At 39.5% G+C, this 15,539-nt stretch overlaps 1 protein-coding gene across 1 annotated transcript in view; it reads right to left on the bottom strand.

The window, feature by feature from the left end:
• Positions 1-486: 486 nt before the first annotated feature.
• Positions 487-15,539, bottom strand: part of mapk1 (mitogen-activated protein kinase 1) — a 51,889-nt gene continuing 36,836 nt past the window's right edge. The window contains exons 4-9 of the mRNA XM_055655151.1: positions 13,132-13,248; positions 9,810-9,924; positions 9,129-9,260; positions 7,182-7,291; positions 6,097-6,239; positions 487-4,411 (exon numbers count right to left, since the gene is read on the bottom strand). Of these exons, the coding sequence (XP_055511126.1) occupies positions 6,120-6,239; positions 7,182-7,291; positions 9,129-9,260; positions 9,810-9,924; positions 13,132-13,248 (594 nt within the window). The 3' untranslated portion in view covers positions 487-4,411; positions 6,097-6,119. The remainder of the gene's footprint in view (positions 4,412-6,096; positions 6,240-7,181; positions 7,292-9,128; positions 9,261-9,809; positions 9,925-13,131; positions 13,249-15,539) is intronic.

The following is a 15,539-nucleotide window of genomic DNA, read 5'->3' as shown; positions in this document are numbered from 1 at the left end:
GGGTCTGCCAGAGCAATCCTGTTTGGGATTTTGGAGAGGAGGTAGGAGGCAGTGCAGGGCTGGGGTAATATATAGACACTGTACATAAAGGATGCAATTAAGCAGATATTTCCTGCAATCCAGGCTGTGACTAGTGGTTTAATACAGGGACTGGTGCTATGACTAGCTTATAACAATCAGCCAAATTTCCGAGAATCCTAAGATTGGTGGATGCAAGCAGCTTCATGGGGATATAAACAAATGAGTAGGACACAACATAGCAAATAGGCTACAATGTGGAAAATGTGAAGTTACCCACTCATGTACACACATAAAAATGCAGACCATTTGTTGATTAGTGAAACTGATAAGTATACATGCTCAATAGGACCTGGATGTGTTTGTACTCAAGTCATTGAAGAACGTGCTGGGGAAACATGCAATTAAGAGGGAAAATGCATTATTAGCTTTTATTACAAAATGATTGGTATACATGCCAGCTCAAAGCACTATGCAATTTTGTTTAATCTTGTGCAGTGTACAGAATTAATGAGTAGGTTCCTTACCTGGTGTCCACATGGACCAATTTATGCTAAAATCTTATGAGGAACAATTACCAAAGCAGTAGTCATACAGATCCATCACCACGGAAATTGAAAGCTGCCACATTTTTAGCCTCTTAATATATCAGGAATCATGTTAAACATCCACATAATCAACTGTTCTCAACAAGACTTCATAATGGCAAGATGATTATTTACCAATACCTTTCACAATATCTTTGTTTAATGTCGATAATTTTCTGTTTATCTACAATTATTTGCCATAATTAGCTAGTGTTTAGCATGCTTCCCTCCCAGCAATTAAAAGTCTTACTCTCTCTGCACCTAACTGGTTCACCCTTCCATCACACCAACATCCACTACCCTTCCCATGGAACCTTCCTGAGCAACCAGAGCGGCAATAACTGCCCACCGTCTAAAGGCTCAGAGTAGATGAAACTGAAATTCACTTGCACCTCTTCCAAATTGTAACTGGTGCTTGTGATGTGGGACTGCTCTACAATTTAAACAAAATCCAACCCAGATAGGGAAAACAACTTTCTAGAAGACCTCTACTCAACCTACAAGGGTGAACCAACCATTACTAATGCAAGGTCAAAGTTCATTTGATTTTACCACCACCACCCATCCCGCCAACTGCCTGACCTGAGAATTTCCAACATTTTGCTCGATTTCCATATTTCCAACAGTTCTGGTGTCTTTGCATTTTGCCCCTTGTTCAACTTCTTGACAGCGCCAGAGCTCACTTGAAGAAAGCAGTCAAGGTAAAAACAGGTCAGGCAAGCGAGTGGTCAAACACAGGGTCCACAAACGAGAAATTAGGCAAAACTATAAAGCAACTGTGCAGTGCAGATCTGTTAAACTGCATCACACCAGGGTCAAAACATGACTGTGGAAGTTATTCATAAATGTCCCTATGTCAGAGTTTTAAAAATATTGCTTTAGTTGGCAGATTTGGTTATGCTTTCAATGAGCCAGAGCTGTACATGGGCTGTGTTTGCTATCATAGCAGGGCCTTTTAATGGGGCCTGTCCTAGAGCCTCAATTGGGCGGGAGACTGTGACTTTGCTCGAGGCAAACCTGACAATAGGTCAGCCATGTGTAAAGTTTGAATTTAATAATTGCAGTCAGAATTCCCCAAGTCGCATATTGTTCATCCCTGCAAATAAAACTATGGCTTGGACTGATGAAAGCACACTTTAATGAAAAGCTGCAACAATAAAATTAACTGGGTGGCAATGCAAAACAATACTTTACACAATGAAATATGATTGCATATATCATCCTGCATTTCACTCATTTAATAAAGAATTTTGCCTTTGGTTCAGAGTTCAGATGGAACTAATAATGTCTTATTTTCCAATCTGTTCTAGAGATTGCCTGGGGGTTATGGGAGGAGAGCACAGCTTACACTCCCATTCCAATCCATCTACCCTCGTCTTCCCCTGATTCAGTTGCAGATGGGCCACGCCAAAGTGCATAATTGCATGACGTTTTCTAAAACACATGACTTGGCAATAGGTTTTATAAACAATGGCATACACATAAATGGACCTGCTGTTGTCTAATATTCAAAACAAAAAAAAAATACATTGGCTTTGCAAAGAAGAGCCCTCCAGTTGACAGAAAAGTCTTTAAATGTCAAACTCTCCCTCAACTACCATTTAAAGCATGCTCCACATAAATTGTTTGGATCACATTTGACTCTTTCCATCAATGCTCAAGCACATGGTACACACTTCGAAGGTTAGGAGTCTGCAATCATATAATGGAAATTCTGGCAACTTCTGGGTGGGCCAACAGCCTACATCAGCTCATGGTCATTACCCTGATTCCTTGAAATCAATCAGAGCAAATACTTGGCAGCTATCTTTCACTCCACTAATTGTTCACTTCCAGTTAAGTGAAAAAGGCAACAGAAGGCAATAGATCTGATGAATATATAGAACATAAGGCACAGAAATGAAGAGATTAGTCATGCACGCTGTTAGAAGTTGTGTATAGAACATACTGTATTTAAAAGATGCAGGGAGACACTGATTTAAATAATTTTACAAGAGCTGTATGTGCCGGGAACAAAAAGAACATTCATTAAAGGATTAAAATTTGTTTACATATAACATTGAAATAAACTTAAGGCAAAATAAATCTTTGTACCTACAAGTTTGTCCATATATATAATATGCTTAAATCCAATACCAGTCACAATACAATCAGGTATGTCTATGCGGTGACATCACATTTTGACACCTATTGTTGCAGGTTTTTCCATTAAAATTTAACCATAACCGCTTTTCCATTTATTATACATGTTTAGATTTCTCTGGAGGGTACACAATTTATAAAGGCAGCAGACCAACTAGAACAAAAAGCCAACTGAACGAGTTACATGATAGTGCGCTCTATACAGTTACATCACAGAGTCTGCAAAAGGCGGCTTTTTTTTTAAAAAAAGGAATAAAGCATGATTTATACAGGAAGCAAAACCAGAGAGGAAACCAATGAGGTCTATAGGACGAAGCTTGAAGCAGTAAGATTTACTCCTACTCTGGATCTGTATGTGTCTGATACGTACGTGTGCGCATGTATGTGTGTATGTGCGTGTGAGTGTGTTTTTGTGTGTGGCACTTGGACAGTCTTTGTATACAAAGCTTAACAGTCATGCTTGGACACAGTAAATTGTACAAGGCAATTGTCACCACAATAGGTTTCGAGACTAAGGATCAGGCACTGCACTTTAAATTCAAATATAGCTAAGAAAGCTCCACGTTGTACAGGCTTCATCCACAAACACTCTGCGAACACAGAAAAGGGACAGGAATCTTTTATGGCACCCTTCCTTCTCAATGCCATAAGCACACAGGGTCTTAGAATTCCAAGCTGCTCTCAAGGAGACCCACTCACCTAAGCTTCCTTTAAAACTGCTCAATCATTTTTCAAACCAAAGCATCCATTTGCACTTCCTCCGATTTAGCCAGTACAGAAAATCTTCAGAGGATGCAAGGCAGAGTTTTTTTTCCACAGACCAGGATTTTTTACCTTGGATCTGTGTTACCCAATGCAAGTTTCTGAAATGGAATAGATTGTTTTTTTTAATATATTGAATGGAATGTTGTTCAAAGGAAAACTAGAGTAAAACACAATAGTGTTGTTGATATCAGCATTGCATAATATTTCAGGGATATATGCCAGTAATTTACTTTTAAATTAATAAAAGACAGTGAGGGAGCCACCTTGACAGGCTTGAGTAAGAGTACACAATCTATACAACCATTCAACAGAGCAACACTGGTTTAAAAGAATGCAGGTTAGTCACATCTCACACTGAATATCTAAATCTCTCTCTATGCTTGGGGGATCTCACAGGAGCATGCAAGGTTTAGAAATCCCCCACAATTTAATCAAAGATTTGAAACATCTGATGTGACCAGACACAGCAACCGTAATACTGAATGATCAGTTACGTTTCGATACATCTCAAAGTGCATTAAAAAACTAAACTGAAGTGCTCAAAATGTGTCTGTTGTATGTTATGTCTATTTATTCACTAAGTTAGTCCTGCTTTCTTTCAAACACCATTGCTAAGTTACATAGGATATAGATCAATAAATGTGTGTGTGCACACTGGCTGTACAACTTTCCATTTTTTTTGCCAATACCAATACAACCAAGTGTGAATTCTCATCTCTGAGTCCACAGCAAGCAAAAAATGCCAAGGCTTCCAGTATGGACAATCTCCATGGTTACAGGTGCCACGGCAGAGTTTTTTTAAAAGAGTACAATGAATAAGCTGAGATGCACGAGACAGGATTCAGGAGGAGTTAGAAACAAACGAATTCTGAGCATGTCCAGTCCTGCAGTCCTGGCCCCTAGAAAGGCAACACATTGAAAATTAGCACAAACTGGAATGCAAGTATTTGCTCCAAAACAAAAAAAACCCTGAAATAAACAGAAAATACCAATATTGCAGATCTGTACTGTTAGCATTCAAGTATTGTTGATGTACGATTGGTCTTCATTTCACACTTTTCATTCCAATGTTTATATTTCAAATTTTAAGTCGAGTCCCATCTTAAATCTCCACTGTAGTGTTTAGTCTGCACAGAACAATGTGCAGGGAACACAATAGCATAATTGTAGTTTATGGAATGGTGAATATAATTCAATCTCAACAAATTAATTGGCTCTGCTGGTGGAACTTCTGTAGTGCATTACTCATGGTCATGGCTTACATGGTGTTCCAGACAACAGGGTCCTATTTGAGAGATTACGGTGTAATATTAAAGCAAATGGAATTGGGGTTAATATACGAGCATGGTTAAAGAACTGGTTGGAAGACATGATAATAATCATACATTATGAGCCAAGTATGCTTTGCAACATATACGAGGAATTTGTATCTGTATCTCATGATGGAGTTGGAATAAATAGGTCCTTTTAAGAGAGGCAGAGAGCAACCAGTGCAGTACAAGGTTCAGTGGAAGTATTTCAGTTACTCACACTATACACATGATTTCACTTAAAGTCTGCAAGCTTACAGATGAAAAAAGCTGGTGGGAGTGGGAGCTGCGAGGAGGTTGCAGGGATACTCAACACAAGTACAAATTGAACAGGTTGAGTGGACAAATGTACAGCTGACACAGCATAATGTGGTAAATGTGACATCATCCCCTTTGGTGGCAAAAAACAGGAAAGCAGATTATCATCAAATAACCAAGAGATTAGGGAAGGGGAAGGTGCAGTGAGATTTGCATCTTTATGCATCAATTGATAACAGGAAGCATGCTGCTGCAGGACAGTTAGCATGAAAAATGGTATGTTAATCTTTGTAGTCACAGGGTGTGTGGAGTTGATTATCCTTAACTGAGGAAAGTTGTACTTGCTATTAAGGAATTACAATAAAGCCTCACCAAACCTATCCAAGGATGTTATGGCTCGATTTGAGAGGACAGAGGACTTCACCAAAACTTAAAATCCTGTCAATTCCCAATCATGGGAATTTCAGAACTTGGGTGACAGCCTGAGGGTATTGGAGAGGCCACTTCAATAAGCATAATCTCTTCACCCAAAAAGTGGTGTACCCGTGGAATTCCCTACCAGAGAAGGCCGATGAGGCCGTATCATTAAAGAATTAGTGGTGCAGGGCAAATGGGACTACATTAGTTGGGCTTCTTGGCCAGCATAGACAAATTGGGTCAAAAAGGCCTGTTTCTAAGACGCTATGAATTGTAGTAATGGGTAAAGACATTAAATGGTAATAGCATATAGGGTGAGTTGAGTTAGATCAAACATTAACTCATTCTCAGGTGGCTAGCATGCGGATGCCAACAATGCCAAGGGTAACGCCTATTCTATTCCCTATTATTTGCATTCCTCATGGATGAATACTAAATCTTATAAAGCGTTGCGTATTAAGATATCAACCAGCAACTGAACCTCCTTCGGAAGGTCACAAAGTTGAGCAAGATAGATTTACTTTTGGTTTGCAATAGAATATTTATACAGCCCTCGGGTGTTTAATCATCTTTCTACACTCAAGCATGTTGAAGGTTACCTGTATGCAAGGGTGCTTGTAGTTTAGGAATGCTGATAATGTGGTTGAAATCTGGCCGTCTCTTCAAAAATCAGCTCCTTGAGCTTCTCCTTGGGTAGGTCATCCAACTCCATGTCAAACTTAAAGGGTGCTTCTGCAATAGGCTGAAATTACATAATAGCAAATAAAATAGCCTCATTTGCTTCAAGGTCCCACCCCTCAAAAACACCAAATTATTTAACATTGCACCTGCTGCAGATGAAATAATAATAATAATAATAATAATATTGCATTTTATTTGCTGGCGCCTTTCTGGACACCCAAGGACACCTTACAGGACATAAAATCACAATACATTTATCAATATTAAAATCTTCGGGCGCCTTTCAAAGTCTCAAGGACACCTTACAAAAATTAACAGAAGAGAAAAAAAACATAGTCGGAGAAAAATAAATAATAAGGGCAAATGCATAAATTAAAGATAGAAATCGCTCCAAAGACACAAAATCAAAAAATCAAAAAACACAATGTGTCCATAGATCAAACTGCATTGCTAAGCAATGTACCACGGACGTGTTCACCACTGTGGAGGAAACCATTCAGCTGCCTCAACCTATATCAATAAAGACCTACACCCTGGCCTGATCTCATGTTATTTCAGATTTTCATAATGTAAATTCTGTTTTTTAACCTTAATCATTAGTCATTATTATTACTAATAATACAGTAATTATTAATACTAATAATTACAGGATTACTCCTTACATTTCCTTTTTCCTCTAGTTTTCTCTGTAACATCTTGCTTCATTTTATACGACACTATACCCCACCTCCTTTTGCTGAAAAAATATTTTCTCTTTTCATTGAAGGTCATCGACTTGGTTTTGCTCTTTGGATGCTAATCTTATTTTTATCTAATAGTCACACCATTAACTTTATTAAACACGGCCTTTCAACGACCTCCTTAAACTATTCAAGTTCCAATGTACATCCCCAGACCAAGACACAATTAGTAAGACCAAATCAAATTCACTCTCCCATCTTAAGCAGTTCCTACAGCTGTTAATACATTCCCAAAATGAAAGTCAAACTGTGTCATGTCCTACCTCATCACTGGGGTCATAGTATTGTTCAAGGTAAGGGTGAGCAAGAGCTGCCTCCACTTCAATCCTCTTATGTGGGTTGAAGGTCAACATTTTATCCAATAAATCCAGAGCTGCAGTGAAAAGAAAACATTATACATCAAAATTAATGTCAGCACATTTCTTATTTGACAACTGTAACATTATGTTGCCACATTTTCCTCATCTTATTCTATTTTTAATAACGAGATTATCAGCATTAAGTCACCGTTTTCAAGTCACTGGATTTCTGTGATGTACATTATCAACTGACTCTTCTTTGCTTCTCTCCATGTCTTTGTGAAACTTGTAATGAAGGCCACAGTGTCTTGACATCTCAAATTGGTATTTACCCAGTGGCAGAGTTGAATTAGATTGCACAATGTACCTGTGCATCAGAGGAGTAAAGCTGACTTGATAAAATACTTCCAGTGTCAAGAATTCAGTCCCACATAATGAGAAACAAACTTAAAGCAAAATTGACATATTTGCATTACTTAATTTGGGGCAACATGGAGTGACAACCATACTGCCAAGGTAGTGTGTTGAGTAAAACTGGCCTTTTCTCTACAATCCCATCAATGCAGAAAGTGGAAATGATGTGTTGGGGAAGAGAAGTTTTTTTAACCAAAGACAAAGCAACCCTCAACCTTCCCAAATGCAGTATTTGAGGCTCTAAAATACAGAGCAAAATTTTGCATTTGAGATTACTCCAGCCTTTTACACCATGTCACCTGCAAGCATGCCATTTGGCCTGTTTGCCAGCGTGCCATGCATGTAGTGTGGTCCCTTATTATATAAGCCAACTGTGGTTTCAGCTTATATAATAAAGTTCCAGCCTGGAACAGTTGGGGAAAAAAAAGATTTTTTAGTAGTACACCCGATTGTCAGGAGGTTTCTCTTGCTTGTCAAAAAAATGAATGGGAGAGGTAAATCAGTGTGGAACATTTGTCAGATAGCTATCTTTTTCCACATGCACAATGCTAACTTTTAAATTTAAAAAAAGATCAAACGTTGCACATGAATATACATTACTGAAGTCCTTCTATAACTGATTGAGAAAGGAAAGAGATACCAATTCATGAATTGACTATGGAATCAAATCATTGAGCAGAGGAAGGCCCCAGAATTTAATGAATTTCAGCTGGGTCACAATAGTGTGTTGAAAATAGAAGGATGGGAAATAAGCCAATGTTGTTGCTCAAGTGGAACTAAGTATTAATTCCTTGGTGTTCTGATGAATGTTTACCAGCCTGTAATATATTTCGCAACACAATATTCCCAGCATTTTACTTTATATTTCTGTGGATTTTAAAGGTTGGTTCGCTAAATGGTCAAGTCGCTGGTACACTTGGCATGGTATGAATCTTGGAACACTACAGTGCCCTCTATAATGTTTTGGCCAAAGACCCATCGTTTATTTATTTGCCTCTGTACTCCACAATTTGAGATTTGTAATAGAAAATAAATCACATGTGGTTAAAGTGCACATTGTCAGATTTTACTGAAGGCCATTTTTATACACTTTGGTTTCACCATGTAGAAAGTACAGCAGTGTTTATACATAGTATCTCAAATTGTGGAGTACAGAGGCAAATAAATAAATGATGGATCTTTGTCCCAAACTTTATGGAGGGCACTGTTTATGCAACATAAGAGTGTAACTGTAACGCAAGTCATCAACGGTACAACGCTAACGAATTTTAGCTACTAAAATATCACCACCTGAGCACTGTATATTACATACATTTTCACCCTGGACCATATAAAATATGGCTCATACACATTTACTATTCTTCTCTGCAAAAAACTGAGTTTGGGCATACCTTTTTGCATTCTGCAACAATTTCTAAATTCTTTCAAGTCTCACTTCAAACGAGCAATGTAAGCATATTTTCACGAATCTGAATCGCCTCTTCTGCTAAATCTTACCTTTTACATCAGCTTTGGGGAACAGCCTGTTCCAGGGAACTTTGTTCTTGTGTGGCAGAGATTGCAGGTAGTTTCTGGCTTTGACATTAATTATACAGTTCAGGTCCTCTGGAGAAGGAGAGCCAAGAATACCTAAAAACAAATGCGATTTTAGGTGGACTTTTGTTACCAGGATAACAATTTTGTTAAGACAAGAAATGGAAAGGATTATTTGCACAGTTCAGTAACTAAATTTATTGTTTGATGTAGATAAAACCCACACTAAAGTACCTTGAGTCATATAGCATGGAAACAGAATGTTCGGCCCAACTCGTCCATGCTGACCAAGGTGCCCATCTGAGCTGGTCCCATCAGCCCATGAATGGCCTTTTATTCCTCCAAATCTTTCCTATCTGTGTACCTGCCCGAATGTTTTTAACACTTATTTTACCTGCCTCAACTACCTCCTCCAGTAGCTCTTCCCATATATCCATCATCTTCTGCATGAAAAACATTGCCCCTCAGGTTTCTTATTTATTCTCTTCATGATTTTACACCCCTCTAAAATCACCCCTCAGCTTTGTGCACTTCAAAGAACTTGACCAAGTTAAACACTGTAGGAGCTATCAGTTATCTTCCTTTAAAAGAAAATGAAAATCCAATGCCTTCATTTACAAATTCAAAGGTGGTACTGTTTCTTACCAAGGATATGATTGAGCTGGTCCAAATAGTGCTTGCCTGGGAAAGTAGGTCTACAGGAGAGCATCTCAGCCAGGATACAGCCGACTGACCAGATATCAATTGACTTGGTATAACCCTGCAAGATAACAGATTCATGCATTAGAATTGAATTATAAATGTAGATCAAGCAGGATTCAGATTTCCAGTAGTTTAGGAATTAACCCAATATCTTAAGCATCACTACCCCCTATTCACTTGTTATTATAACTGTTCTGTAGTTAGCTGTATTATGCAAAGCTATCCTTGCCATGCTAATTATAAAGCAGATTGGCAACAGAAGCCACAATAAAGTGCAGTGATAAAATGATGTGTATCCATAAGATAAAATTGGAACAGCTAATTGGTTGCAGAAAGCTCTAATGCTCCTATAAATTTATAAGCCTTTTAGACTTGGACATTAGTATCTGCAGAAAAACAAATTGTTCTTGTCCTTATCTATTCTGTTCTTGAACAAGCCATCTGGTTGAGATTGTCTCATGAATTGGATTTTACGACGGTGTAGTACAATGGTCTTTCTTGTAGAGAAAGCGCGATGACAGGCCCTTCATCCCACTGAGTCCGTGGCGAACTGATCACCCCACAGACTAACACTATCCTACGCACCAGGGACAATTTTACCGAAGCCAATTAACCTACAAACCTGTATGTCTTCGGAGTTTGGGAGGAAACCAGAGCACCCAAAGACCCACGTGAACACAGGTAGAAAGTACAAACTCTGTGCAGACAGCACCCGTAGTCGGGATCGAACCCGGGTCTCTGGAGGCACAGTGGCGCAGCACAAGATATCCTAGTGTACGTGGGCCTGTTTCCACGGTGTATCTCTAAAGGAGGAGTCACTGTGGTGGATGTTTATGTTAAAATGTATTTTGTGTGTATTGTTGCTTTTTATTGATATGACTATGTCTAATCAAATTATTTGTATGTTACAAAACATACCTGGCTAATAAATTGCGATTAAGATGATTAAAGTGTAAAACCAGGATAATGGCAACTTGGGTCTCACGAAATTGGTAAAATGGGTAAAAATACATTGCAATTAGTGCCCAATGTCAAAGTATACAGCGGGATACAAATCAGCTACAGAAATGGGCAGAGAAATGACAGATGGGAGTTTAATCGGAGCAAATGTTACACTTTGTGATGTTGAATTAAAGAGTAAAGTATACAGTTAATGGAAAAGGTCTGAACAGCATTGGTGTGGAGAGATCTTGGGGTCAAGTACATAGCTTCCAGAATATGACCACAAACAAACAAGTAGTAAATAAATGTATGGTATGCTTGCCACCACAGGTTAGGGCATTGAGTATCAGAATCAGGAAGCCATGTTGCAGCTGTACAGGACTTTGGTTGGGCCACTTTTGGATTGAGTATTTGTGAAGTTCGAGTCACCCCATTGTAGATCAATCATTATTAGCTTATTTGATCCATGTCTGGTTTTTACTGTTGTACACCCGATGCGTAATCCAGTTCGGGTTTCTACTACGTCATCTAGTGTACCAATTCGGCTATTCTTCAGAATCGTCTAGGAGCTTGAACCTACAACAGTTATGTGTATTCAGTCTATGTGTTCTGCTAACAAAGAATGTGTATACGAAGCTGAACGACTCAGTATTTATACATCTTCATACACCCATTACACAAAAGATGTGGAGGCTTTTGAGAGGATGCAAAAGAGGTTGACCAGAAAGCTGCCCGGAATAGAGGACATCAGCTACAAGGTGAAGTTGGACTAATTTGGATTATTTTCTCTGAAGCATCAGAGGCTTATAGATAAGTTTAACTTTGCATGGACATTGTTACACCTACACAAACTAGGTTCGAACCTCACCCCCCATGTGTCGTTTGTGTGTTCTCTGTGACACATTTCTGCCGGATGCATATCGGGTTGTTACAGTAAATTTCCAGTGTGTGGTATCAACTTAATTAATAAACATACATTCATTACCTTTCCTCCTATTTCAGCTCATATGGAAGCACCAGACCAAACTTAACATACCGTTGAATGCATTAAAGTTAAAAAAATACTGCACACCTGCAGTAGAAAGACAAACTTTTAATGGGGTTACTCACAAACATGGCACCTAAAGCACAGTCTATTCATCTCATCTCAGCTGCTGACCAGGGCATATTTTAAGCACAATTTTGATTTCTAGTGATCATACTTGAAGTTATGCATTTGCCCCCCTCTCTCTCCTCTCCTCCCCCCCCGGATCAACCACATATCAACCATATTTGCTGACTGTAATTATCTCAGTGCTTTTGGGGACCATTGGTGACCCACAGAGGGATGCTTTGCCCTGCAACAAGAACATGCCGTATATTATCCAAGCTGTAGAGGTTTTCACAAAGAAGCAGCCAGTTCACTTGAAACAAAACAAAAAGATACCCTCCGTGTTCAGAATTAATTATAGTAATTCTGAACAACCAACAAGGCACATAAATGATTAGGTTAGTCTCTCACTGACAGTTGATGAGACAAACATATAAAAGCAACATTAAAACCGTTGAGAATTGGCTTCACACAACCGTACATTTTCAAGACAATGGGGCTGCACAAGTTTATAAAGTACAGCAGAATTATTTCATCCACGGGGAAGTCACACAGTTGGACGACTGTTACGGAGAAGTAATTCAGCTGAATTTCAATGTCTTTGACTTGTGCCCAAGAGTCACTCCAACAGCCTCTGCCTGATTGCACCTAGTGTGGAAGACAAATCACTTCCAGCACCTGACATCTTCCCCATGCACCTACATAGTACAATATGGACATCCAAGAAACCCTCCTCAGCGGCAAATTCAGCATTCATAAGCTATTTATATATCGTGACAATATCTTTGTGATAGGCGGGCATTATAATGCACAAACGGTAAGGATTGGATAGCTATCAGAAATTATACCCAATGTGTATGTAAGCCTAGATAGGAATAGAGGCTGACCATGGACCAGAACATGCAGGAAGGCAGAATCCCATTTAATAGTCTACATTTTCAACTATACTTTCCCAATTTAGGCCACAGGTATTTACAGTCGATTGGAAAAATTATGTCCAATTTACAATATATTGGAGTTCACAATAGATTATTTGTAATTTGTGTCGCTGTGGAAGTGTAAAGCAACATAGTAGCTTAGAGTCCATGTTTTTTTGGTCAATGCTTGATTAAGAATGAAAAGTAAAACAAGATACACTTGAACAAAACATTCACCATGTTTGCAAAGGCTCTCACTCGTGCATAAATCTACTCTTAAGAGTTAAGATTAAAGACAAACAACCCAAAAGCTCACCTTGGAGTTGAGCATAATCTCAGGTGCCCGGTACCAACGGGTAGCAACATACTCTGTCAGGAACCCAGTGTGATCATGGTCTGGATCAGCAACACGAGCCAGTCCAAAGTCGCAGATCTGCAAATGGAGTTAAAACAAAAATATTATTCATACACTTGCACTATACCCGAGCTACAAACCTTTATGCAAGCTGGTTTGCGCTTAATGCCCGAGTCACAGTTTAAGGCTTTAGTGTGTCCAAGCACCATCTATCACAACCTCTAGAGATTTACACAAAACACATTCTCTGCACCGTCCCCATCCGACACTTCTATTAAAACTAAAGTCTTGATTGGATGGATAGTGACAAGTGAGATTCAATGCTTTACAGCTATAGGTTTCCAACACTAATTATGCCTGTTTTAATGTGCTGAGATGGAGCCAAGAAACCCAGAAGGCACACAGCTTTGTTAGCTGATACAGCTCATTCACGAATTGAAAAATCAGAGTGACTGTAAGTGGAGGTGAAGATGCCCAAAATGTAGTGACAATTACACGGAATAGGCAGCCTGGAGGCTGCACCAACATGGTTGCTACAGGCCCTCCATAATGTTTGGGACAAAGATCCATCTTTATATTTATTTGCTTATCTACTCCACAATTTGAGATTTGTAATAGGAAAGAAAAATCACATGTGGTTAAAGTGCACATTGTCAGAATTTAATAATAGCCATTTTTATACATTTTGGTTTCACCATGTAGAAATCATAGCTGTGTTTTCCATGGTCCCCCCATTTCTGGGCACCATCATGTTTCGGACACAGGGCTTCACAGGTGTTTGTCAAGTCAAGTGAGTTTATTGTCATGTGTCCCAGATAGGACAATGAAATTCTTCCTTGCTGCAGCACAGAATATTGTAAGCAAAAATACAGAACAGTTCAGTTCAATATACACATAAATAAGCAGATAAAGTGCAATAGGCTGTTACAGTTCAGTCTGTTTGTTGGCATGTTTAATAGCCTGATGGCTGAGGGGAAGAACTGTTCCTGAACCTGGATGTAACAGATTCCAGGCTTCTGTACCTTCTGCCTGATGGTAGCGGAGAGATGAGTGAGTGGCCAGGATGGTGTGGGTCCTTGATGATGTTGGCTGTCTTTTTGAGGCAGCGACTGCGATAGATCCCTTCGATGGTGGGGAGGTCAGAGCCGATGATGGATTGGGCAGTGGTTACAACTTTCTGCATCCTTTACCGCTCCTGGACGCTCAAGTTGCCGAACCAAGCCACGATGCAACCAGTCAGCGTGCTCTCTACTGTGCCCCTGTAGAAATTAGAGACAGTCCTCTTTGACATACTGACTCTCCGTAGTCTTCTCAAGAAGTAGAGGCGCTGATGTGCTTTCTTTATAATTGCATCAGTGTGCTGGAACTAGGAAAGATCTTCGGAAATGTGCACGCCCAGAAATCTGAAGTTTTTGACCCTTTCCACCATCATCCCCTTGATATAAACGGGATTGCGCGTCCCGTTTGTAATTGCTCAGATGTGTTTAAATGCTTCCTTAATGCAGGTATAAGAGAGCTCTCTGCATCTAGTCTTTCCTCCAGTCTTTCCATCACCTTTGGAAACTTTTATTGCTGTTTTATCAACATGAGGACCAAAGTTGTGCCAATGAAAGTCAAAGAAGCCATTATGAGACTGAGAAACAAGAATAAAACTGTTAAGGGCCTGTCCCACTTGGGCGTCACTTGCACGTTACGCAGATGGCGCGCGAAGATTTTGTACATCCCAAAATCCTTGGGCGCCGAGCATGACCGCGCGTCACTGCCGACATCACCATGCGCGCGTCGTGAAGCGTAAATGATGTAGCGTAAATTACGCACAAATGACGCCCAAGTCGGACAGGCCATTTAGAGACATCAGCCAAACTTTAGGCTTACCAAAATCAACTGCTTGGAACATCATTAAGAAGCAAGAGCACTGGTGAGCTTACTAATCGCAAAGGGACTGGCAGGCCAAGGAAGACTTCCTCAGATGATGACAGAAGAATTCTCTTTATATTAAAGGAAAATTTCCTAATACCTGTCCGACAGATCAGAAACACTATTCAGGAGTTTTTCAAAGTTAAAAAATGGTCAATTCTTGAGTGGCCAAGTCAATCATCCGATCTGAACCCAATTGAGCCTGCCTTTTATATGCTGAAGAGAAAACTGAAGGGGATAAACCCCCAAAACAAGCATGAGCTGAAGATGGCTGCAATACAGGCCTGGCAGAGCATCACCAGAGAAGATACCCAGCAACTGGTGATGTCCATGAATCATAGACTTCAAGCAGTCATTGCATGCAAAGGATATGCAAGAAAATACTAAACATGACTACTTTCATTTACATGACATTGCTGTGACCCAAATATTATGGTGCCCTGAAATGGGGG

Source organism: Leucoraja erinacea, chromosome 25 (assembly GCF_028641065.1).
Source record: "Leucoraja erinacea ecotype New England chromosome 25, Leri_hhj_1, whole genome shotgun sequence".
Taxonomy (NCBI): Eukaryota; Metazoa; Chordata; class Chondrichthyes; order Rajiformes; family Rajidae; genus Leucoraja; species Leucoraja erinaceus.
Note: the sequence above shows the minus strand (reverse complement) of the source record. Positions and strands in the feature narration are given on the sequence as shown.